Source organism: Saimiri boliviensis, chromosome 1 (assembly GCF_048565385.1).
Source record: "Saimiri boliviensis isolate mSaiBol1 chromosome 1, mSaiBol1.pri, whole genome shotgun sequence".
NCBI classification, from domain to species: domain Eukaryota; kingdom Metazoa; phylum Chordata; class Mammalia; order Primates; family Cebidae; genus Saimiri; species Saimiri boliviensis.
Window position 1 is genome coordinate 286,981,690 of NC_133449.1, and position 26,315 is coordinate 287,008,004.

At 41.1% G+C, this 26,315-nt stretch overlaps 1 protein-coding gene across 3 annotated transcripts in view; it reads right to left on the bottom strand.

Annotated features, from left to right (window-relative positions):
• Nucleotides 1-385: 385 nt before the first annotated feature.
• OTULINL (OTU deubiquitinase with linear linkage specificity like) overlaps nt 386-26,315 on the bottom strand; it is a 34,778-nt gene continuing 8,848 nt past the window's right edge. For 2 of the 3 annotated variants that reach the window (XM_039471941.2, XM_074387123.1), the window contains exons 2-8: nt 15,859-16,018; nt 15,740-15,771; nt 15,543-15,634; nt 14,637-14,786; nt 8,748-8,876; nt 7,300-7,569; nt 386-6,511 (exon numbers count right to left, since the gene is read on the bottom strand). In XM_039471941.2, the coding sequence (XP_039327875.1) occupies nt 6,338-6,511; nt 7,300-7,569; nt 8,748-8,876; nt 14,637-14,786; nt 15,543-15,634; nt 15,740-15,771; nt 15,859-16,018 (1,007 nt within the window). In that variant the 3' untranslated portion in view covers nt 386-6,337. Of the gene's footprint in view, nt 6,512-7,299; nt 7,570-8,747; nt 8,877-14,636; nt 14,787-15,542; nt 15,635-15,739; nt 15,772-15,858; nt 16,019-18,292; nt 18,495-26,315 lie in introns of all 3 variants that reach the window. The other variant, XM_074387116.1, reaches the window with a different exon arrangement.

Below are 26,315 nucleotides of genomic sequence, written 5' to 3' on the forward strand. Positions count from 1 at the left end.
ACAGGCATATCAGTCTGGATGTTTCTGGGTGAACTTGATGGCCCTGTTAATTTTAACCTCACTAGGGATACATTGCTAGCAAAACTTGGTTTGACTTGTGTCCATTCTGTAGGCCACACTGACTTGATGAATATGTCAGTGCATGCTTCTGTGCCCCAACTACATCTAAAAACTTGCTCTCTTCAAGTCCTGGATCAATAAAAAGAAATTTCCAGGGAACATAATCACACTTAAGATTCTTTGCCTCTTTCAGAAATAACAGCTAAGCTTGGCTCTCATTATCAACTTGTAATTTGGAATTCCTCTGACATTTATATGAGCACTGTTCTAGACATAATTATATGAAACCCACATCCGTTCCCACGAGGAACTTATGTGACGATTTGTCTTAAGCACAAAGAACTGTGAACTAAGGAGGTTCCTGCCAATTTTTTTCTGAAGGACTGGAGAAACACATGAATGTCTTCTCCAAACAGTATCCTCTTCCTGCAATGTGCACCTTGGTAGTGGGACTATCTGGCTGATCCAGGGACCTCCTGCCAAAACAATCCTTTATGTAAATCAGGAAACAACCTCACCCCACTGGTGCAGGGTTTGGCCAATAGACTGAGCCTTATTGGTAGAAACAGACAATCTTTCATTTGGGGCAGTTGATACCTCATCCCCTTCATGGCTTGGAGAGAAGATCTCAGCTTCATTCACCTCCTTAGTCCAGGACAACTGAGCAAGATGTGTGTGCACAAGCCCACACGGTGGCCCTAGTTAGACCAGTAATAGCAAAAACCCAAAGGCACTGCTCTCCTACTCTAGGCAAAATCTCAGCCACCAAATACCAGAATCTGTTGAATCTTGCCTGAAACTCATATTTTAGTGCTACTAAAGTGTGGACATTTTTGTTACCACACTGCAAGAGTAAGTACAGAAATTGAAAGTGTTTAGAAACTTTTATAACAATCTGATCTTGGTGCTATATTTTTATTGTGTTTATAAAACTACCAATCTGCAATGGATTGGAATTTTTAAAACTCATCCTTTACCATGGATAGTTTAAAAAGCACTGTTTTACAATTATATTTCAAAAGGAAAAAGCCACTTTATTGCCTGCTTTAAAAAGAGGATCTGTGGTGTGTCCTTCTGTCTAGTACAAAGAACAGCAAATCATTTCAATTTGCTTGTAAAGACATACAGGAGGAATGGTCCAAAATTCAACTACTAATGTAACTGGTCTCACAAGCAGCTTGGAGCACTTCATTGTTACCCTGTGAAACACACACCAAATGTTAAAGTTAATTTAACTTACTTAACCATTTGCTGATAGATGAGTTAACCATAGATCAAATATACTACGGGGCTGAGTCTTCCTTTTAATGTTTATCTATGGCTAAAGGTAGCTTTTCATAAGAGAGATGTAAATATATGTCTTTCCTACTTACCCACAATGATACCAAGATGTTACAACAAACACCATTTTCACCAGGCATCCCCTCATCTCTGCCCCTTTTTATTTAATTGAATAACAGATGTGCCTACTTGGAATCACATCCCACTGAAACTTCACCACACACAAGCAGCTTTTCCAGTCCTCTTCTTCATTGTCAGTCTGTACCAGCTGCTTCTCCTCACCTTGCCCTGGTGTTCTCTCCATGAAGCTCTTGGTCCAGCAGAAAAGCCAACACTCAAAGGAAGTCCAGGCACATGCTGGACAGTGGACAAGGCCATGACCCGACGTGGACTTGAAGCAGTTCCCAAATTGTTTCCCAGATTCTGTCTTTGGAGATGGCAGAGACGACCAGAAATGGGGCCAGTAGCATCTCAGCCACTTGTGTTTGTCCCAGTAAGTTTGTTGATGAATGATAAGGCCCAATCCAGGTAAAGTCACAAACCATCCTTAAAGCATTCCAGTGTCACTGATTGGTGCCTCATGTACCTTTTCAAACTTGTGAACGAGCAAAACAAAATCAAAAGATGATAGCTGACACCTACACGTTTCTGTTTTAAATTTATACTTGTGTAGAAATGGGTTTTACAACCCATCTAGACTACGATAAAAATACTTAAAACGTGTACTTCTTTATTTATACTGTAGATACTCTCTTGACTAAACTTCCCAAGAATCATTACAAATAAGTGAGTGAGACTCCCTGGTGGCAGCAAAATGACTTAACAATCTAAGACCCGATGATACTATAAGGAACAATACATCAATTAAATAATGAAATTTGATTTTTTACACAGAATGAGACACCAGCTAGGATTATAACTTTAGCATTCTACAGCAGTCTGCTCACACAGCCCTCCTCCATGCTGGCTCTTGGACCACACTGTCTCCACATAGAGCTCAAGTCTCCTCCAGCACATTCCATGAGCTTCAAGTGTGGAGACACAGTGTATACTTCAGGCTGTTCTACAGAGCACTCCAGTCCATGGGTGGCTAAATATGTGAGTAAGTGGTTTTTCTGTCCATTTACAAACTATGCTGATATTAAGCATAAATATAATACATACGAGCTTTCATTTTCTTGGCCCAAAAGAATATGATGGGATTAAAACAAAAGTGAATTAAGCAAAGATTCACTATTCTGAACAAATAACATAGAAGTGATTGTACATTTTGGACCCACTAAATTTTGTCTAGCTATAAAATGGACATTGTGTACAAATAGGATTTGAAGGAACGTGAATGGATCATTTGTCAGTTAAAATAATTAAAACTTTAAAAAAGTGAATGGCTATAGAGAAAAATATACCTCCATATAATCAATAAGTTAATTAAATAATGTTCAACTATGACAAGCAATCCTATAGATATTTAAAGTTTCAGATCCATGAAAATACATTTTTATATATATGCATATATATATATTCTTTATTTTACACAGTAACTGTTCTTGTTAAGCAGTGTGAAAAACATCCTTGCAAACAGAATCATACCTCTTTAGGAATCTGCTATTTAAGTGAAAATTATTGCTAATTCTGGAATCAGTCAACCCTATATTCATGCCTGTATATATTTTCACATATTGCATAGTCATCAGTTAAAAACAGTTACATACTTTGATGTGGAATTCCAGTATCTCCTAAGCATTCAAAAGTTATTTTTTCCCATCCCAAGACCAGCTTAGACAGATTAAAATTGTCTTTCTTTAGTCTCACTAAAATAAGAGAAACTCATCTGATTGAGAACAACAAATATTTCCATCCAACACCCATTTGCAGAAAAGTCCTGGGAAAATTAATGTTAATGCCCCCGATCCGGGCTGCTCTTCCCTACTGGAGATTGAGTCCATTCCTCCACCAACTTTTTCCGGAGGTCTCCTGTCCCCTACAGAGGGCCCTGGGGACTTTCACCTGACTCCCCCTTGGGTGGAAATGACTTTGGTTCAAGACCATGAAGACATTCAAGAAATTTAAGTCACCGGGGTGGCTCTGAATAAATAGTTTCTTTGGGACTTTCCAGTGATAATGTTCTAAGCTGAGCCCAGAAGCCACCCATAACTACCACTTTACTTTGGAGATAAACACAATTTTCCCGATCCGTTTGGTCGCCTAACTCCCTCTTAGGTTGTACTTCTCCACTGAGGATCTTTTAAGCCCAGAGGAAATACTCAGATTAGAAGGGTGTTATAAAACGATAGCACAAAAAGAAAAAGGAATCCAGGTATCACGTGGGGAATTAAAGTTGCCTGCTATGAAAAAAGTCAGTCTTGAAGATTTTAAAGTTCTGAGGGTGGATGGTGGTGAGGGCTGCACAATATGTGAATATGTTTAACGCCACTGTCACTTAAAAATCGTTAAAATATAAATTTTACGTTATGCATATTTTATCACAGTAAAAGTCAGCCTTGTACTAATATTCATACAACCCCTCAGTATGGACATGTAAGGCCAAAATTTAAGAGAGAAACTTATCCTAAAATCAGAAAAGGACAAGGGCATTATGTTTTCATCTTTGCTATAGTTCTCTCACCATTTAAAACATACAAGGTTAGAAAGACATTCAGATGTTGGCATCACATAAGAAGCTCACCTCAAATTTACTGTTGACATTTAAAAATGGTGCTAATTAATACGAAGCTCCTTCTGGCTACTTGTTATATTCATTACACAACTGAATAAAAACAAAGCAACACCTCATACCTCCTGCCTATAAACCTGTTTTGATACCTTCCCAAAATACAGCAACTATCTAAATGTCCTCTTACTTTTTACTTTCATTGGATTGAAATCTTTTTCACCACTTGGTTCTCTAAAGAATTCTTGCCCCCTTGCCACCCTGCCCCACAACACAACATGAAGGGTTGACTGAGGTCATGGAGCTATGGGCTGCCAATCTCGGTGAAAACATTTTTCCTTTCAGTCCTGGACTGATGTGGAAATAATTACATTGGTAAGGAGATCCAAGGTGAGTGGTAATGCACAAATGCCAGGTAGGCTCCTGGACAGCTCAAGTGGAGCCAAAACTTTGGAGCAGCAATTCTATAAGCAACAGCCATGGCAGGTGTGGCAGGCTGTTGCCAGAAAGGGTAGAGTTCATGCTTTCTTGGTTACAGTACTACATCCGGGGACTATCTTCTCACACTGTCAATTCAGTGTCAGGAGTTATGCACAACCATAGATGTTTCCAAACAGGCAGGGACTGTAGAGGTCAATTAAGAAGTCTTTGTGTAGCTGAGCCCATTAATCTTCAACCAGAAAACAAAATGACAAGTGGGAACAAGCTACTATCACACAGGGTTCATGTGGCACACATGACTGATCATTCCCATTTGCAAAAGAGTATGAATGTTAATTTCAGACGTGACAGCATTTAACACACATCTTTTTAATTTATTGCAGAAACAATATGAACATCTGGGAAAAATGCTAGTGCTAAATATCTCGTGAAGTATGTCATTCTTAGAAAGGGATTTGTGACTTTGAAGTAATACATAATCAGCAAGAGTTTTAAAATTATGTTTATGTACTAAAACTCAGACTAGCAAAGTACCTCCAAAATAAAGATTATCAAATTAAACTAGAAAAGTATTTCCAAAATAAAGATGACCAAAAACTAGCCTGGGAATACTAGTTTTCTGTTGCTATAACACATTACCGCAAACTTAGTGGCTTAAACACAAACCTATTACCTCACAGTTCTGCAGATTAGAGGTCCAACATGGGCTTCACAGGGCTAAAATCAGGTGTTGGCAGCGCTGTGTTCCTTCTGGAGGCTCTGGGGAAGTTTCTGTTTCCTTGCCAGTCTCAATTCTAGAGGCTGCCTGCACTCCCTAGCTCATGGCCCCTTCCTCCATCTTCAAAGCCAGCAATGGTGCGTTTCACATTTCCCTCTGGCTCTGATACTCTTCCAATTTCCTCTTCCACTTTTAAGGACCATTCTGACTACACTGGACCCACCTGGAGAATCCAGAAAAATCTCCCTATTTCAACATCAGTGGATTAATTAGCACCTCGGTTCCACCTGCAACCTTAATTCTCCTTTCCCATTTAATCCATTTAGCCCTTCAAAGGCTCTAAGGATTCAGACACAGTCATCTTTGGGGAGCATGGGCCATTATTCTGCCTACCATAATGAGATTCCACACATTAAATACACATTAAATATACCACAGTTTAATATTTCTGTGATAGTTCAATAACTGTCATTTGCTTTAATCTACAGAACTTATCTTTTTTTCTGTCTAAAAACTATTAAGCTGGCAAGAGAAAACAGCAACAAAAAAATGTTAAGAGATATAAAACAAACTGTACAGTATTATAAAGTAGTGGTTATTTCTCTGTATGTCTACGTGTACATGTATATATAACTACACATAGATACATGTGTATAAACATACATATGTGTATATATATACACACACACACAATTTTAATCAAATGGTTATCAAAAATTAATATACAGCAAAGGTTCCTGGGAAGGTAATGCTTATAAAATAAGGCCATGTTTATAAAAATCCCCCAAATCAGTCCAAGATTTTTAACAAAGAACCTAAAAGTTAAAGAGATTCTTTCTCTCCAGGGTAGCCATTTTTCCCTACTTGTTCCTGTTGTTGTCCATAGTAAACTTCTTTGTGCTCTTAAAGGCCTTCCATCACGTGAAGTGACCACGCCTCTAATGAACAAAGTCAAGCCACCAACACCCAAATACATCAGTGCAGCTGCTTCGGAGGAAATCACTGAAAAATAAAGGAAAACCAACCAGGTATTGCTACATCCAGTGTACCTGTAGTCTTGGGAAAAGGTCCTAATTCCTTCCATGCTGAAATGCTAGCTTTGGTTTCAGAGATATTTATTTGTGACTGTGACCACTGTCACTACTGCTGTTCGGCCCCCAGCCAACTTAAAAGACTGGAATGTGGTAGTGGCGGTCGTTCTCAGTCAGCAGGGAGATCTCTGGCCAGTCCCTGAGAGGCTCCTCTGGGTAGCAGACTTCAAAGTCTCTGGAGTTAAACTTGAACAGTCTGAACACTTTTATCTTTACTTCAAGGGAGTATCCAAGTATAAACATATCAATCTGTGGATGAGATGAAAGACAGGTCACAGATACACACTTTCAAATGCCTGCCTCCCACCACGGTGGGGAGAAGTATTCCTCTGCAGTTTATGAAATAATCCGCTTGTTGACAGACCCACCCACACACCACTGAGTGGGCACAGAGTTCAGAACAAATGCTCATTGTGTGAAAGGAAGGGGACGAGCATAGGAACAACTCTGTAGACTAGCAAGTAAAAATCACAGGAAAAAGCTACCTGAAAAAAAACTGTAGTAAAAAAATAGAGGAGCACTCAGGATACAAACTACATTGTTTTCTAACCAGTTTTATATCATTTTATATCCATTTGTTTTAAAATGTCAGATAATTACCTCTAGAAAAGCAAAACAAAAGAGAAACCCTTTTCTATAGGGATAAAAGCATTTCCTGGCTTTAGAAAGTTTCAATTAATTTATATTTATCTGCAACAAGTAACCAAATGCTTTCCTAAAATTATCTCATTTTCCAACTGGACTTTTTCCTGGTGAACCTCTATGTAGAGAGAACCTGTTAGCATCTGGGAAGTAGTGTGAGAGGTCAGAAAGGCCCCCAGAACTGGTGCTCTCTGGCCAAAGGTCTGGGGAGACACAAAGAAGCCAGCATACAGCAATGAGGTTTATTAGTCTTCCTCATTTGAGGGGCAAAATATCAATCAACCACCTCAGTGTGGCTGCTTATATCACCGCTAAAAGTCAACCCCAGACACCTGTGTTCAAATAGTGCCACAGGATCCTTAATCAAACCCAAGCAGTTCTTCCTCCCCAGTTACCTGCTCTAGTCCACACGTGTCGCCTACGGAATTCAGGTGATTCATCATGAAGCTCAAAGGATCAGAGGATGTCTCCCTGGAAAACAGGAGTCTAAAAAGACTGGGAATGACCTTTTTCGTCTTCATTTGCTCATAAACCTCAGTGACTTGATAGAGCATGATGAACTTTAAAGCTTCATAAAGTTTATATTCCAGAATGGCATCCGAAAAAAGGGTGTTGCACATACTTCCTCTCTTGTGATAATCTCTAATTCCATTAAATTCAGTCCACTAAAAACATAGATGTAAAAGTGAAATTCAGAAGGATAAAGGTGAAGACATACACCATTCCATAACTTTAAAAATATTTATAAAATAAACCAAAGATTAATAGAAAAAAGTAGAACTTTAACTCTTCACTTTATATCTTTTGGCACTGTTTGATTTTTTTTTTTTAACCATAAAGTATACTGCAATAGACGGAACATGTCTCCCCCAACTTCCTATGTTGAAACCCTAATCCCAAGATGACGGTATTAGAGGGTGTGTCCTTTGGGAAGTGATTAGGTCCTGACGGTGGAGCCCTCATTAATGAACTTGGTACTCTTATAAGAAGAGGACAAAGAGCTAGCTAGTTGATCTCTGACTTCCAATCTCCAGAACTGTGAAAAATCAACATTTATCATTTAAGCCACCCAATTTACGGTATTTTGTTATAGAAGCCTAAGCTGACCATAAAACATTTACAGTAAGAAATTAGTTTACATAAAATATTGTTTTTAAAAAGTACCACCTATTATTGTTTTCAAAAAATACAACCCAAAACACAAAGCAAGTCATTTTCCAAAACTGCTTAGGATGGATGGATTATACAAAGGATATTCCAGAGAAGAATAGTGCTAGTGTGCTTTAACATTCATTGTGTATCCTGCACAGTTTAAAGCACTCTGTGTATTAAGTCATTGAATCCTCACAATAATCGTACTATTGATGTTTCTCTTTTATACATAAGAAAACTATGGACCAGCTAGTGGTAGGCTCAGGATTCATTCAGATCAGCCAGAATCTGTGTCATTATTAAAAGACAGAAAGAACTCTTAATCAAATTACATTTGCACTATTACCACGTTATGAATGGGGTGCATTCCAGAAGAGCATTTCTGAGCACCTTGCCTGGAACTTGTACCACATTATTCTGGGGAAACAAAGGTACATGACTGGTAAGGTTTGCAGGGCAGCCCATAAAAGCCCCCAGACCCTATAGGGCCTAATTATCATGTAGAACAATGTTGCTCTCATTCTCGAAGAAGGAAGAATAAGGAGGGGAAATCAACAGTTAATAGAAGCATTTCTGCTTGCACTTCTTACTTTCCTAACATAAGGTGATGTGCCCAACATTAGAGAAAACTGGCTATATCTGGGATATGTCCTTTTATACCTAGTTTTTTTATTTTCCCCCAAACACTTACCTGTGTTTTCAATAATTCCACACATTTCCGTAATTTTCCAAACACATTCGAACCTGTATACTTCTCAGGACCAAAACTGTATTGCTGAATCCAATTACAACCTTGTGAAAACAGCAGTTTTTCAGGAAGCTTGTAAAGGAAGTAGACACCAACTATGATTAGCATATGAATGTTTATTACACACAATTTGGTGTATAGTACAACACACAATCTTATCTCTCTCTCTGTTTTTTTTTTGCCATGGAGTCTAACTCTGTTGCCCAGGCTGGAGTGCAGTGGTGCAATCTTGGCTCACTGCAACCTCCACCTGCTAGGTTCAAGCAATACTTGTGCCTCAGCCTCCTGAGTAGGTAGGACTACAGGAGTGAGCCACCATGCCTGGCTAATTTTTTGTATTTTTAGTAGAGATGGGGTTGCACCTTGTTGGTCATGCTAGTCTCAAACGCCTTACCTCAGCAATCTTCCTGCCTCAGCCTCCCAAAGTGCTGGAATTACAGGCATGGGCCACTGTACCTGGCCCAACCTTATCTCATTTAGCAATCTTTATTTAGAAAGACTATAGCAGGCATCCCCAAACTATGGCCCGTGGGCTGCATGCATCCCCCTGAGGCCATTTATCGCGGGGGGGGGGGGGGGCCCACCCCCGCACTTCAGGAAGAAGCACCTCTTTCATTGGTGGTCAGTGAGAGGAGCACAGTATGTGGTGGCCCTCCAACGGTCTGAAGGACAGTGAACTGGCCCCCTGTGTAAAAAGTTTGGGGATGCCTGGACTATAGCAATGATTAAATAAAAAGTATATTGCCTTCTTTTAGATTTGTGCCTTAGATTATTGTTACATCATTTTCTTACAATTTCATAAGTGATGAAAACAGAATTGTGTCCATAGAAACAATCTTTTTGATAAAACATTTATCAGACTTACTATATGTAGCCCTTTAGAAATTATTATTATTTTTTGAGATGGAGTCTCACTCTGTCACCAGGCTGGAGTGCAATGGTGCGATCTCAGCTCACTGCAACCTTCACCTTCCAGGTTAAAGCAATTCTCCTGCCTCAGCCTCCTGAGTAGCTGGGACTACAGGCACACACCACCACGCCCAGCTAATTTTTTGTAGTTTTAATAGAGATGGTGTTTCACCATGTTGGCCAGGATGGCCTTGATCTTCCGACCTCATGATCCCTCCCAAAGTACTGGGATTACAGGTGTGAGACACCGCACCCAGCCTAGAAATAAGTTTTAACGAAATGATGTTAGGGCAATATAGTGTATCAGGGAACGGGTAGATTTTAGAATGATGCACTCTGTGGCTCAAACCTAGCTGTCACTCACCAGCTGAGAGATTACTTAGCCAGCATGGATTATTTAACTACTTAGCCTCATCCCCCTTTGTAACATATGGATAATACTGTGTATTTTATAGGGCTCTTGTTAGCATTAAATAAGATTATGGTGTATGTAAAAATCTAACCCATCATAGGTATTCAGTACATTTTCCCACCCTACTCAGTTTGTTGAGCCTGGGAATCTCCACTGTTGGTGGTTTGTTTTGTTTTTTAAAGACAAGGTCTCACTTAATATGGGTTGGCTGTGTCCACACCCAAATCTCATGAATTCCCATGTATTGTGGGAGGGATCTGGTGGGAGGTAACTGAATCATAGGGCAGGTCTTTTTTCTGTGCTGGTCTTGTGACAGTGAGTAAGTCTCACAAGATCTCATGGTTTTGAAAAAAGGAGTTCCCATGCACAAGCTCTTTCTTTTTGCCTGCCGCCATCCACATAAAATGTGACTTGCTCCTCTGACTTCCACCAGGATTGTGAGGCTTCCCCAGCCACGTGGAGCTGTAAGTCCAATTAAACCTCTTTATTCTGTAAATTGCCCACTCTTAGGTGTTTCTCCATCAGCAGCATGAAAACAGACTAATACAGTAAACTGGTACCAGGACTGGGGTGCTGCTGAAAAGATACCTGAAACCGTGGAAACAACTTTGGAACTGGGTAGCAAGCAGAGGTTGGAACAATTTGGAGTGCTCAGAAGACAGGAAAATGTGGAAAAGTTTGCAACTCCCTAGAGATTTGTTGAATGGCTTTGGCCAAAATGCTGATAATAGCATAGATAATGAAATGCAGGCTGAGGTAGTTTCAGGTGGTGAGGAACTTGGAAACTGAAGCATTTTGCCCCTGCCCTGGAGATTTATGGAACTTTGAACTTGAGAGAGATTTAGAATATCTGGTGGAAGAAATTTTTAAGCAGCAAAGCATTCAAGACGTGACTTGGGTGCTGTTACTGGCGTTCAGTTTTGAAAGGGAAACAGAGCATAAAAGTTTGGAAATTTCACAGCCCAATAATACAATAGGAAAGGAAATCTCATTTTCTGAGAAGAAATTCAAGCTGGCTGCAGATACCTGCATAAGTAAAGAGGAGCCAAATGTTAATCACCAAGACAATGAGGAAAATGTCTCCAGGGCATGCCAGAAACCTTTACAGCAGCGCCCCACCACCTCCACTCCCACCACAGGCCCAGAGACCTAGGAGAAAAAACAGTTTCATGGGCCAGGCCCAGGGTCCCTCTGCTGTGTGTAATTTGGGGACTTGGTGCCCTGCATCCCAGCCACTCCAGCCATGATGAAAAGGGGCCAAGCAATGTATAGTTCGGGCCATGCCTTCAGAGGGCACAAGCCCCAAGCCTTGGCAGCTTCCACGTGATGTTGGGCCTGTGGGTATACAGAAGTCAAGAACTGAGTGTTGGGAACCACCACATAGAGCTTTAAGATTGAAGTGCCTTGATGTCCAAGCAAGTTGCTGCAGGGATGGGGCACTCATGGAGACCCTCCACTAGGGAAGTAAGGAAGGGAAATGTGGGGTGGGAGACCCCATACAGAGTCCCTACTGGGTCGCTGCCTAGTGAAGCTGTGAGAAGAGGGCCACTGTCCTCCACACCCCAGAATGGTAGATCCACCAACAGCTTGCACCGTGAAACTGGATAAGCCACAGGCACTGGATACCAGCCTGTAAAAGCAGTCAGGAGGGAGGCTGCACCCCACAAAGCCACAGGGGCGGAGCTGCCCAAGACCAGGGGTACCTACCTTTTGCATCAGTGTGACTGGGATGTGAGACATGGAATCAAAGAAGATCATTTTGGAGCTTTAAGATTTAACTGCCCCACTGGATTTTGGACATGCATGGCCTGTAGTCCCTTTGTTTTGGCCAATTTCTCCCATTTGGAATGGCTATATGTACCCAGTGCCTGTACCCCCACTGTATCTAGGAAGTAATTAAACTGCTTTTGATTACAGGCTGATAGGTGGAAGGGACTTTCCTTGCCTCAGATGAGACTTTAGACTGTGAACTTTTGAGTTAATGCTGAAATGAGTTAAGACTTTGGGGGACTGTTGGGAAGGCATGATTGGTTTTGAAATGTGAAGATCTGAGATTTGGGAGGGGCCAGGGGTGGAATAATATGGTTTGGATGTGTCCCCACCCAAATATCATCTTTATTGTCTTCATCAGCAGCATGAAAACATACTAATACACACGCTATCACCCAGGCTGGAGTGCAGTGGTGCAATCACAGCTCAATGTAATCTCAAACTCCTAGGATCAAGCAATCCTCCCATCATAGTCTCCCAAGTCACTATGACTACAGGCATGAACCACCATGTCTGGCTAGGTTTTTTTATTTTTTAGCAAGATAGAATCTCACTCTGTTGCCCAGGCTGGTCTTGTATCACTGGTCTCCAGAGATACTCCTACCTTGGCCTCCCAAAGTGCTGGGATTACAGGCGTAAGCCATAGCACCTGGCCTCTGTTGTATTTTTACATCTTTGTCCTCAGCAATTAGCAACCAGGCTAGCACACTGTATATACTTGACAAGCATTTGCTAGATGAAATGGACTAACAAATAAGTTTAAATAAGAGATGTTAAAATTGAACACACACACACACACATACACACACACACACACACTCTCTCTCTCTCTCTCTCTCTTTCTCTCCCTCTCTCTCTCTCTCACACTTTGCTCTTTCTTTGCTCTTTTATCCTTAAATGTACTTCCTAGATTAGACATACTGCATTTAAAATAAAAACTCGCCAGGCACGGTGGCTCATGCTTGCAAACTCAGCACTTTGGGAGGCAAGGTGGGTGGATAACAAGGTCAGGAGTTCGAGACCAGCCTGGCCAACATGGTAAAACCCCGTCTCTACTAAAAATACAAAAATCAGCCAAGCATGGTGGCATGTGCTTGTAATCCCAGCTACTCAAGATGCTGAGGCAGAATTGCTTAAACCTGGAAGGTGGAAGTTGCAGTGAGCCAAGATCGTGCACTTCAGTCTGGGTAACAAGAGCAAGACTCTGTCTCAAAAAATAAATAAATAAAATAAAACAAAATAAAAACTCAAGTTACTTATCAAGAATGTACTGCTTGACATTGTTAAGAAAATCAGAAAATAAGCCACAGACTGGAGAAAATATCTGTAAATCATATATCTGATAAAGTACTGTAGTCAGAATATATAAAGAACTCTCAAGACTCAATAATTTAAAAAAATAAATAAAAATGGGCAAAATATTTGAATAGACATTTCTCCAAGAAGATCACAGAGATGACAAGCAAGCACATGAAAATGCTCAACACCATTACTCATTGGGGAATGCACACTAAAAGCACAATGATACCACTTCACACTTATTAGAATGGCTAAAAATCAAAAAATCTTACAGTATCAAGCACTGGTGAGAATGTGGAGCGACTGAAACACTGCTTATACGTTGTTGGTGGGAATGTAAAATGGCTGGGCCACTTTGGAAAGCAAGTTGGCAGTTTCTTATGAAGTTAAACATGCACCTAGCATACATGCAGGCAATCTCACTCCAATTACCCCCTCAATATGAAAACTATTGTTCATAGAAAATTCTGTAAGAGAATATTTATAACAGCTTTATTTATAGTTGCCCCAAATTAAAAACAATCTAGATGTCCTTCAACTGATGAATAGATAAACAAACTGTAGTACATTCATGTAAAGGAATATCATTCAACAATAAAAAAGGATGAACCACAAATTCACGGACAAATTCATGGATGAATTGGAAATGCATTATGCTAAGTGAAAGAAACCAGATTCAAAAAGCTACATACTGAATGATTCCATTTATATGAAATTCTGGAAATGGCAAAATATAGGGACAGAATATAGATCAGTGGTTTTCAGAGGCTGAGGTAGGAGGAGGATGGACTACCAAAGTATACAAGAGAATCTTTGGGGTGGCTGCACTATGCATTTATTAAAACTCACATTAACTGTAGAGTGAAAAACCGAATTTTGCTTGATCACCTTACTTATTAAAGAACAGATGCCCCTCAAGAAAAGACGGTGGCATTAAAAACAAACACAGAGAATGACTATCTTCTGAGATGGTTTATTTACAACTGACACAAGAGACAGAGGACTGGATTACATAACCTCGTAAGACTCTTCTGGCCAGACGCGATAGCTCACATCTATAATCCCAGCATTCTGGGAAGAGGAGGAGGTGGATAGATTGCCTGAGCCCAGAAGTTCAAGACCAGCCTGGGCAACAAGGCAAAACCCTGTCACTACAAAAAAAAAAAAAAAAATTAACTAGGCAGGGTGGCATGCACCTGTGGTCCCAGCTACTCAGGAGGCTGAGATGGGAGAATCACTTGAGACCAGGGGATCAAGGCTGCAGTGTGCCATGATCACCCCACTGCACTCAAGCCTGGGTGATAGTGAGACCCTGTCTCATAAAACAAAAAATTCCTTCAATTTCATGGTCCCCTGAGCACAAAGCTCCCAAAGACTGGGAGCCATTGAGTTGCAGCTATCGTCAACATGACATTTCCCACATTTCCAGTGGGAAGACATACCTTAACAATGTCCTTTTCTTTCATCCATGATGGAAAAGAGATGCCCTGGCTGAATATCTGAAATAACACTGATCTGAGAGCATCATAGTTATCTCTCTTTACTTGTCGAACACATTTAATATGATGCCGCCAAAATAGCTCCTCATAAGCCTATTAGCACAAAAAGAGAAAGTTATTTGTTAATTCCATTGGACAAGAGAATAAAGAAAGTGAATTCACTGTATTTTCAGTAAGGTGTTCCTCCCAACTAAAGTGGATGACAGAAACAATGATAAATTATGAATATGACCGCATGTAATTTTAAAGTGGCTCTCATTTGTACAGGTATGCAACTTGCTATTTTAGATGATAAATCCTGGAAGCCCAGAGCCAGGGAAGGTCACCTTGGGCAGATAAGGGATGTGACCTACTCACAGGGAAAAACTCTGTGTACTTTTAGGATGATCCTAAGTACTCTCCATGTACTCTCTCCACCACTTTTGCTTTTGCTAGTGACAAGATTGGGCAGCTCTGCTGGGGCTAATTACCAAGATTGGTCCAATGAAGATTCTAAAAATTCTCAAAATAATTTACATCAGAATGCCTGATGTTTTCAAAGAGAGTCTCCACTGCACATGCAGATGTTTAATAGGCCTGGTCAGGAGAAAGCTGAAAGAGCACAATGCCTGAGTTTCCTGGAATTACAGACCTCCTCAACCTGAGTCCTTGAGGACACGAGCTCCAAGTTCAAGGCCCAAAGCCAAGGTCTAGCAGCTGTTTGGCTTTTGAGTTAGAGCCACAGTTGTTACTTGATTCACATTTTGGTACTGACAGGTTTCTGGATTTAGGAAAGCAGAAGGGAATGTTTGTTTCCTGATTTTGACAGACAAATTCTATTTCTCCCATACCCTCTAAAAACAGACACACCTTCCTCATCAGCTTGGTACGGGGTGTCTCTCCTTTCCATTCTCTTGCACAGTAACTGAGTAAATCAACTTCTGCCTCCACACTGAGGTTCCCTGGACCAAATAAAAAATAAAAAGCAGTGAATTTCCCTTTCTTCTCCTTTCTTGAACCCTCTCTGTACCTTAAAAATAAAGAAATATATGAATGGAAATATTTACTTTTGAATTTTCTCTGCAGATATCCAATCCACCTGAAAGATAAAGGGAACAATAATATCAGAATTCTGCTTTGAATAGCAAGGATATATTTGAAATTCAAACATGATACAGTGACCTACCATTTTAGCTTGTGCCCTGAATATAAATGTAGCCTCCTGAAGTAGCGGACGGCAGCCACCAGAAATGAAACTGCTAACATAACAAAGCCTTTTGCCATTCTCCAGATAGTGTCTAAGGCTTGGCTTGTAGCTAGCGTCCAGGAGTGAACTTGGTCACTTCCTATGGAAATTAAAAAAAAAAAAAAGCACATCACAATTATATAAGTTTGCTTTAAAAGAAAAAAACATGCAGAGAGAGATTGCGTAATTTTACCTGCAAAATATCTATCACTGATTTACATATTTTTAAAGTATTCAAAAATTCAATCCAAAAATTAAAGAAATGCCTGGTTCTCCCATAATCAGCATCATATATAAGAACATCTTTCTTCCACAAAATTAAGAGTAATAAACATAAAGAGTATGGGCTTCAGAATCTCTCTGACTTGAACTCAAACCTGCCTCTACTACTTTATCTAGATGTGCGACTATGGCAACCTAACTCCTTTTCTGAGTTTTCTTGACTGTACAATGAAAATGAAAACACTGACTCTGCTAGAGAAAGATCGAACAAAATTTTTTGGTTCTTGCTGAATATCTGAATTGAATCCCATGTACAATTACAGGGATTCAATTCAGACCCATGTACACTGCAGGCAGTCAAACCAGGTGACACTTCTACATTAGTCCGTTCTCATGCTGCTAATAAAGACATACCTGATTCTGGGTAATTTATAAAAGAAAGAGGTTTAATTGACTCAGAGTTCAGCATGGCTGAGGAGATCTCAGGAAACTTACAATCATGGCAGAAAGGGAAGGAAACATATCCTTCTTCACATGGCAGCAGGGAGAAGAAGTGCCAAGCAAAAAGGAGGAAACGTCCCTTATAAAACCATCAGATCTCTTGAGAACTCACTATCATGAGAACAAGATGAGGGTAACCACCCCTATGATTCAATTACCTCCTACTGGGCCCCTCCTATGACACATGGAGATTATGGGAACTATAATCCAAGATGAGATTTGGATGGGGACATAATCAAACCATATCAGCCTCCAACATCCATTTCTGCCCATTTACATATTTTTGAATCATTATAGGTCATAACATACGACATCACTTTAGCAGCACAGAGCAAGTAACTCAGACAGTAGTCACACAGATATCACTGCCAGAAAGTAGATCACTTAAAAGGAGTCATGAGATTGATTTAGTGAGGCTGCATATGATATATACTATGATTCCTGATTTGACAAGAGATAAAACTAACAGGCCTAGAGAGTTCAAACAGTGCACTTATAATATTTTGCTATGTCCAGTAGATTCCTAATTACATTATGTTTGAGCATATCAAATGCTGAAATACAAATGAGAAAGAGGACTTTGAATAATGACCAAACCTCTGAGGTTCATTGCAAAATAATTTCCTCCACAGCATATAATTTAGTAAAATTCCAGTGATTAACTATAGTAAAAGACTCATCAATGTAAAATCTAAAATTTTAGCATTTTTTATCATCTGGATATTTGATGTGATATTTACACTCTCAATAAAGAAATAATTTGCCAGCAAATAAAGAAAAAAAACCTAGCAATTAAAAAAATACATTTATAATTACTTAAAAGGATATTTTCAAAAACAAGTGCTTATCTATTTAGAACAGTTGATTAGCTATTCAAATCATTATATATTTATTCCCACCTAGACATTTAGTAAAACTTTTTATGAAAGCTTAAAAGGGTAATGCTATGCTGCCGTTACATCTATAATTTGGATTTTTATTAATTCAGTTTGATTTTCCGACTTTAAAAATTCTGACACATGCAAATATTTTTAGTGAATCTTTAAGTTCATGGAAATACTACAATTTTGTCCATGTAATATATACATTCTTTTACTATAGGTACAAACATTTTTTAGAAAAATGGACAACATGATTTTAGTTTTTTCTTATAAAAATTGGACATCTTTTCATATCAGTACACATAAATCTCCATTAATCCTTTTAATGATGCATAATATTTTAGTATAAACGGTCCTATATGTAAGCATTGCCCTTTTTTTGAGACAGGGTCTTGTGCTGTTGCCCAGGCTGGAGCATGGAGCACAGTGGCATGATCATAGCTCACTGCAACCCCAAACTCTTAGATTCAAGTGATCCTCCCACCTCAGCCTAGCACTGCCTTTTTGATAAACACTTGGGTCATTTCCCATTTCTCACCTGTACAAACAATGCCATGGCAAATATTCTTTTCTTACAAACAATGCTGTGGCAAATATTCTTTTCTAACAGTCCTTATAGCTTTTTTAAAAGGGTAATTTCAAGAAAAGAAAACTCTAGGTCACAGAGTGTGCACATTTTCAGTTTTGACAGATACTGCCACAGACTCCCATTACACATATGAGAGAGGGCACCTATTTCCCTAAACCCCGATGCTGGTAAGATTTCTCACTTTAGGCTCCATTTATGAGGAAAGCTCTCCTGTCCATACTGTTTGTTCGCATCTCTTCTTCTCTGAAGGCCTTTTGAAAGCATCTGCCAATTTCCCACAGGGTGGTGCAGGTGAACAAGAAGGGTTTGCAGTCACTGAAGTGGGGATGGCTGCTGCCCCCTCCATGGACACATGCTCTCATCTGTCGCAGACTCCATGTAACCTGTTGCGAAATTTTGAGTTGAGACCCTGAAGCTGGGCCATCTCACCTGAGCACAGAGTCTCTCCTGTAGCTCCTCAGCTTCCACGGAGACCCACTACAGATGATGGCTCTCCCCACTCACACATACTCTTCCTATCACATGCCCTTATCCTCAAACCTCAACCCCACCTACAATCCAAGAGATTGTGATATGACCAACCTGTCAGAAAAAAACCTAGAACACATGCTTGCACTCCTGGTCTCCCTCTACCCAACGTGTCCATATTGTTTTGTCAAGTATCCCCAGCCAAGAAGGGCCAGGGAGCCTATTCATGGGGATGCTGGTGGAGGTACCAGAGAACCATCTGGAGGTGGGTGGAAGGGTACTCTGCAGGACTTGTGAAGTCACATGGAAGCATGCCATGGCCATATAGCCATGTATAGGATCTATGTGAGCCATTCACTGATAACATTAGGAAGGGGGCTTCTGCATCAAAGGAGAGGAAGTACAGGGTTTTAGTAGGAAAGAGTATGACTTCACCAATAGCTATAATAGTTATAATTTAAGCTTTTATTATGTGCCAGCCCCTATTTTAAGTGTTTTACAGGAAGTATTTCATTTAGTCCTGTGACCATGCCATGAGCAGGCAGTAAGAAGCCTCTAGAGTCTAACAGCATGGTTCCCATGCTGGCACTGCATATTGTAGCATGTGATATGGGGCAAATAACTTCCCCTTTCCAAGCCTCCATTTCTGAATCTAGAAGTGAAGACAGCATATAGCGGAGCCTGGTGCACAGTGAGTGCTCAGTGCATGGTCACTCTTACTGTCATCCCACTGCACCACAACACAAGGAAGCACAGCAGGATCCACCTCTCAGGGCTGCTATGAGACTGAAAGCAAATGTTGGGAAAGCACTTAGCACAATACCTGACACACAAACACTAAACTGTTATTTTTATTATTATTACTCTAGTAACCTTTATTTTGCAGAGAAAACTTTGAGGGGGAAAAAAATTAAATAATTGCCCAATGGGACTCAGCCAGTAAGCAGGAGAGCCAGAATTAAAACCAGGAGCAATGTGATATGCTCTGGTATGAATGTGTCTCCAGTGTGTCCCACAGGTTAGTTTCACGTGTTGCAAACTTAATAAGAAGATTCACAAGATGATTGGAGGTGGTGCCTTTGGGAATTAATTAGGATTAGATAAGGCCATCAGCATGGGGGCCCCATGATGGGACTGGTAGCTGACCTGCATGCTAATACCCTCTCACCATGTGATGCCCTCCACCATATTACAATGCAGCAAGAAGGTGCCAGATCTGGTGCCTGCCATGCTCTTGGACTCCCCAGCTCCAGAACTGTAAGAAATAGACTTGTTTTCCTTATAAATCACCCAGTTGGTGGTCTTCTGTTATAGTAACAGAAAATGAACAAAGACAGAATGCCAGAGGTTGCCTCCTTTACCATTTGGCTGTCCTGCCTCTGAATTAGGGAACCCAGGAAATCTTCAAATTAATATTGCTACAGCAAGTAAATTAAGACTCTTTAAAATGAAAAAATTTTTTAAATTTCTCCTTCCTGGGCCAATAATGATTACAACTAAAAAATGATACAGAAGAAAACAATGTAATGAGATATCTTACAAAACAGTGTCATGACAGTTCTGATGACCTCCAGCATCAAATCTCATTTCCCCAAATACAACTGAGATGAGATAAAATTGTGGACATCAGAACATTCACAGGGGTCCCCCTTCCACCACCCTGCCAAGGAGAATTCTGGAGTCCCTGGCCCAGCTTCCCCACCTCATCCCTAGAGAGGGATGCCTGTGGAAGGGAGTCCTGATGCTTGGTGACTGGGACTCAAAGAAACAGGAAGGGAGAAAAGGTTCCACCTCCAATCATTCCATATTAAAAAAAAAAAAAAAAAAGAACAAAAGGAGTGTGTTGGGAGGGGGGCAAGTTTTGGCAAAAAGAATCTCCAGGAAGTCCATGTTGCAAGTGGAAGTGGAAAAGAGCAGTGTTGCCGGAAATGATGGATTTGATTCTCTTTAATGTGAAGAGACACAAAAACATGACATTTCTTTTCAATACTTTTGGACTGAACCACTTGGGTGATGGCTGAAACGAGACCATATATACAGCACAATCAATGTCTGTTATATTGCAAACTGTATTACCTAGATCTCAAATAACCCTCTAGTCATCAGCATTAACGCATGCTGGGACCCCAACCCACACAAGCAGAAGTAATGCTTCAGCAGTGAACATGTCCTAGAGGAATTACACTAGAACCTCCTAAAATCAACAGTGAGTATATCTGAAACTAAAATCTGATCTGCGATCACTCGAACTATCTATGGCAGATGAAACTGTTGGCCAGAACTACAAAAAAAAAAAAAAAAAAAAAAAAAAAAAAGCACCATTTTTGGTGATAATATTCTACTTAGGTTTTTTTTTTTTTTCCATTCTCTACAATATACCAAAGCTGAGGTAATTCAAACATTCAAACAGGAAACCAAATACATACACACACACACACACACACCCCCCAAAACCCTGAAAACAAAACTAAAAGACACCAAAGAGCCGGAAACCAAGTGATCATGCAGAGAGCAGTTCTACCCCAGGAAACTGAGGCTCCTGCTGTCCTGAACGTCACAATCTCTCTATCTAATGGAAACACAGCAGCATCTGGTTTGCCTCAAACTTCCAGAGTCTTTACTATCTCTACCTCCTCATAGGTGGGCTGCATAGTCCTCAACCTCATCTACTTTCTCTCCTGATCTTATTCACAGTACATACAATATCAGTACTACCATGCTTTCTCTCTACACACAGACTCTGCCACCTGCATCTAGCCCACTGACTTTCTCCTGAGGCAGAGGTGGTCTTTCAAGGGCTAGGAAGACATAAAGGCAATTTAATTTAGATGTCTGAGGAAGCAGAGGAAGTGAAGAAATATACATACAGTGCAATCACCTGGTTAAAAGAACTTAAGGTAGAAGTACTACATTCAATAAACACATCAGGTATTTCTATCTGCTTCAATGCCCTATTATGGTTAGTTAGCAGAAGATGAAGATAGTGGTGAAGAGAGGTTGATGGAATAGGAAAGAACTCAAGGGAGGGGTGAGAAAGGACACTCTCTGTGGCAAGAGAGGTAGGAAGATGGGGGTAGGTGAGCAAGCAGAGGACACAGACACTTCTGAGGTGCTGGGGAAACTTTACACTTTTCTGAGCTGTGCCTTGGAACCCTGCTCCCTTTGAAAAGGTGTGGCTTTTGGGTCATTTGTAATCAAGGGCAGGAAGCACTTCACAGAGGAATAAACTGAAGCCAATGGAACAGGCAGACAAAGACAGGCTGGGAAGGCTTCTTCTCCCTCCCTTTCCCAGACCCCTCAACTCTTCCTCACACTTCTTCCTACCAGGGCTGGGTGCTAGGCAGGGAGGCAGTGAAGTGCAAGACACACTCCCTGCCCACAGGGAGCCCCTGGCCTGGGGATACAGTATCCTCTTGTCAGCTGGTCGGGTGAGCACCTCCATTCCCCAGGACAGCACTTCTCTCAGAGGCTTTTAGTTTCTCCTTAGGCCTCAGTGTGACTGCAGAGAAAGGCTGGGAGCCTTCAGTATGGGAACTGATTGTGTAATTCTGAGAAACTGGGCTCAAGAATAAAGCAAAATACTGTACATTAGTCTAAACAAATAAGCACTACACAAACAGAAGGAAAAACGCACAGAACAAATCCTGTTAGGCCATCAATCTTTCTAAGTAATTTGGAGCACATGGAGATTCAAGAGATTTCTAGAAGTTGGCATAGCAATGTGAAAGAGTAAGTTTAAATTGTCTTGGTTCTTGCAAAATCATAGATTAGTTGGTTGTTTTTATACCAGTTATGGGGAAAATATTCAGAAAAAAACCCTCTTAATAAATCCTTGAAATGGTAAACTCAAAGGACCTTCTGAACTTTTATATTTCAGGTACTAATTCTGCTCGATAAGAAATGACAGCCTTCCACTTAGTAGAATACCATAACCAACAACTACAAGATCAATATCACTGAGAAAGAGAACCACCAAGTGGGAGGATTTTATCTTGAAAGTCATGACCACTAAGACATTCAACGGTAGGCTGTCATGCAACCCACTTATGCTGTCAGCACCATCCCCCCAGGATGGCACACGCTGCCCCCAAGGCTCCCACTAAACTAAAAGTATCAATAAATATGACAGAAAGCTGCTCCTGGCCAAACGCTGAGAGGACTGTGTGTGTGTGTGTGCGTGTGTGTGTGTGTGTGTGTGTGTGAGAGAGAGAGAGAGAGAGAGAGAGAAATAACATCACAGCTCAGAATCATTTTTCTTTTTGTCTCGGCACATCTTCTAAAGGTGTTGAATGCAACCCATCATTTTAAAGGTAAGTTTCATTTTCTACTCGTGGCATTTTAAAAATCCACCCAACTGTAAAACCATAAAAGCTATAGATGGGATAGGCTAGTACTGAAGAGGAAGTTGTAATTCCTTCCTCGTGGAGTCACAGAACTCCAGCACTGCCTCCAGCTACACCGGCCTCCCCAGCCTGGGAGAGACAACTCATTTCGCAAAAATGAGCAATGGACTCTTGTCTTCATTGTGTCATTTTCTAGCTGTAGGACTAATCACTTAGCCTTCATGACTCCAGTAAGGTAACCCAATGGCCAAAAAGTGGTGATAACGCAGGGTTGGAGCAAATTAAACAAAAAAGCACTATCCAAATTTAAACCATTTGGCTACCGTCTCCCACCATATGTCATCCAACCAGTGCTTATATATCTCTCAGCTGGGAACTTGCCCCATCTTGTGGAGTCCATTTCCTTTTTTCCTTTTTTGGAAAGTTTCTCTCTTTATTGATTAACTTTGATCATTAGTCTATGAACAAAGATTAAGCTCCTCCTACAGGCCCGGCACAGTGCCAACAGCTGATGCTATGATTATGAATGCAACAGACTGGATTCTCCAGGCAGGGACTCACAGTCTCCTAGTGGGAACAGAGCATCACTGAGGCAACACTCCAGAGGAAAGGAGTGCAGTTCCACCAGCACTATAACAAGGGAATCCGACCTAGACAGGGTGGAGAATGCTTCCCTAGGATGTGAGGCTGAGCTGAGATCCAAGGTTGCACAGGAGCTTGCAAGACAAGGAAAGTGAGGGGAGGCTGGAGAGGCCTGAAGGTCCCGTTTAAGAGGCTGATGTTTAACTGAAGAGCAAGGGAAGGCTGTGAGAGTTTTAAGCAAGACACTGAGGTGTTCAGATATGTAACCACCCTGGAATCTATTGCCTGGGGTTACGAAGAACAAGTCTGATTCCTCTTGCATATGATGACCTGTTACATCTTTCATGGAACTGCAGAATGCTTTGGGCTAAAGGTGCCAGAATTTTACTTATTCTTTTAGGCTTCCCGGAGTACTCCCTCAGCAATATGTCCACACTGCAGGCCAGTTCAGTGCATTCATGTCTGTTTCCCACTAGCCTGCATACACCTCTAAGGCAAATTCTGAATCTTAATTCACTGTGGATCTGATCATCTGATGAGCTGTCACAGGAATACTTCATTTTTTGAGGTGAAGAAACTGAAGCCCAGAGAAAACTGGAAGTCTGAACTTGAACCCCACATTCTGATATAGAGAAGTGCCCTCTGAACTAACCACTGTACATTACTGCCTTCCTCTGAGTAATTCTCTTTGAAGTTCTATCATTTCCATCATTTCCACTCTGCATCTCTTTCTCTCTTCTAGGTTAGACAGCTCCTGTTTTCTCAGCCAATCCCTACATGACATGTTTGGGGAGTCTCTTCATGGTCCTGGTCACTCTTTAAACTCATTTCATACTTAATGTGAGACCCCAGGTCAAACACGATGTCCTGAGTGTGACCCCCAGGACAGAATTCACCAAGGTGACCACCTTCTTCATTCTACGTTTGGTGTAAGTCTTCTGTATAAGGTCAGAGAGTACATATTTTAGGTCTCATCGGCCATGTGGTCTCTGTCTCAACTACTCAGCTCTGCTCTTGCACAGGGAAAGCAGTCACAGACAATACACACAGGGTTCTGATCCAATAAAACTTCATATATGAATATTGAAATTTGTATTTCATCTAATTTTCACATGTCAGGAAATAGTATTCTTTTTATTTTTTTCCCAGATATGACCCATGGGCTGTGGCTTGCTGAATCCTGTTGTAGATGATACATTCACAGCCAATGCACCCTGTGATTATAGCTACAAACACCCAAAAGCCACTGATTCACATTCAACCTGTTGTCAGTTTAAAGTCCTTTGGAGGACCTGTGCTGGGGTGTGTCTCCCCATCTTTTGAAGGGAAGAGAGGGGTCAGGGGTTTCACTCACTCTCCTCAAGTTTCCCAGTGGAGAGGCCTTCCTGGAGGTGGGGTCTTGGCTCCCCTGCTACCTCCTTTACTTCTTCCTAAAGGTAAGAGACTGATCTGAATAGCAGACTTTTAAAAAATGGCAACTCAGCCCCTTTTGCCCCACAGACTTGCCCGCAGAGAAGGAATCCTTGGGCCTCCTCTCTCCTTGGAGGGAGGGCTAGAACTTTAGGAGGGAGTTCAGCTTGGGCACTGCTAGCAAGCCCTACTGGCCACACAACTAAGACACATGGATTTCATCAGTCATTGGGCTGACTGGAAAAAATTGTTTTTTTTAATCTCTGACATCTGTATCTACCTTTCAGTTCTGAACATGGGAAGGGAAACAAAGGGGTATCCAGATCACGTGGGCCAGTTCTGTGATCTTTAGACCCAGGAAAGACCTGGCATTTATCCCTGCTAGATTTCATGTTACTGATTTGGCTCACTGCTTTGACCCGGGCACATGATCTGGTTCAACTCTCAGACCTTTAATATTAGACTTTCACATCCTAATACAAATCGTTTACAAACTTGTTGACTAAAGATATACTCTGAGATAAGCCATTCTTCACTTTTGCCATGATGGTGACTTTCCATTACTCAGAATCCTTTGAGCACTGTCATTAATTGTTACTAACCCTTCTAACTGGTCTCCCTTCCCAGTTCTGTTTTCTACTCTGGAGCCAGTGTGGGTTTGTTTTTTAAACATTCAATGGATGTATCATCTCCTATATAAAACTCTTTCCATGGCTTTTCTTATTTGTAGGAAAGACCCACATCCTGCTAGCCACTGAGGTCAGCTGGAAAGGCCCCTAACAAGCTGTTAGAAAGGTTAAAAATGATCATCACCTATGGTAGCATCCTAGCCAGAGACCTCAGGAGCTGGTTCTTCTTTAACCAAGAATACTAGTGACAGTCACAGGCTTATAAAGCCACAACTCACCCCATAACCTCCCACCCATCCCCTGGGACCAACTGAGAAGTCAAGATTTGCCCCCCTGGGTTCAGTGTGATCTTGTTAATGGGACCACACTCCAGAAGCCTCTTCGGCCACCGCCCTGCCCTCAGTCTTTTATCTCTGTCTCCTATCATGGACTCATCTACCTTTACGTGGGCCTATAGATCTGCTCTCCTAAAGAGAGACCAGTGGCTTCAAAAACAACCTCATCAAACTTTATAGAACACTGCTACTCAAAGTCCACAGGACAGCAACATCAATACCATCTGGGACTTCTTAGAACTACAGATTCTCAAACCCCATGGAAGCAGAATCTGCATTCCATCAAGACCCCCAGGACCTTGGCCCTGGCTCCTGTGGATTGTCTGATTTATTGGGCTAGGGCCCAGTTATCTTTTCTAAGTTCCCTACTAATTCCAACATTGCCAGTGTTGAGAAATCCTGCTAGGGAGTAAGGGCATCCCCTACCCTTAGCTGCT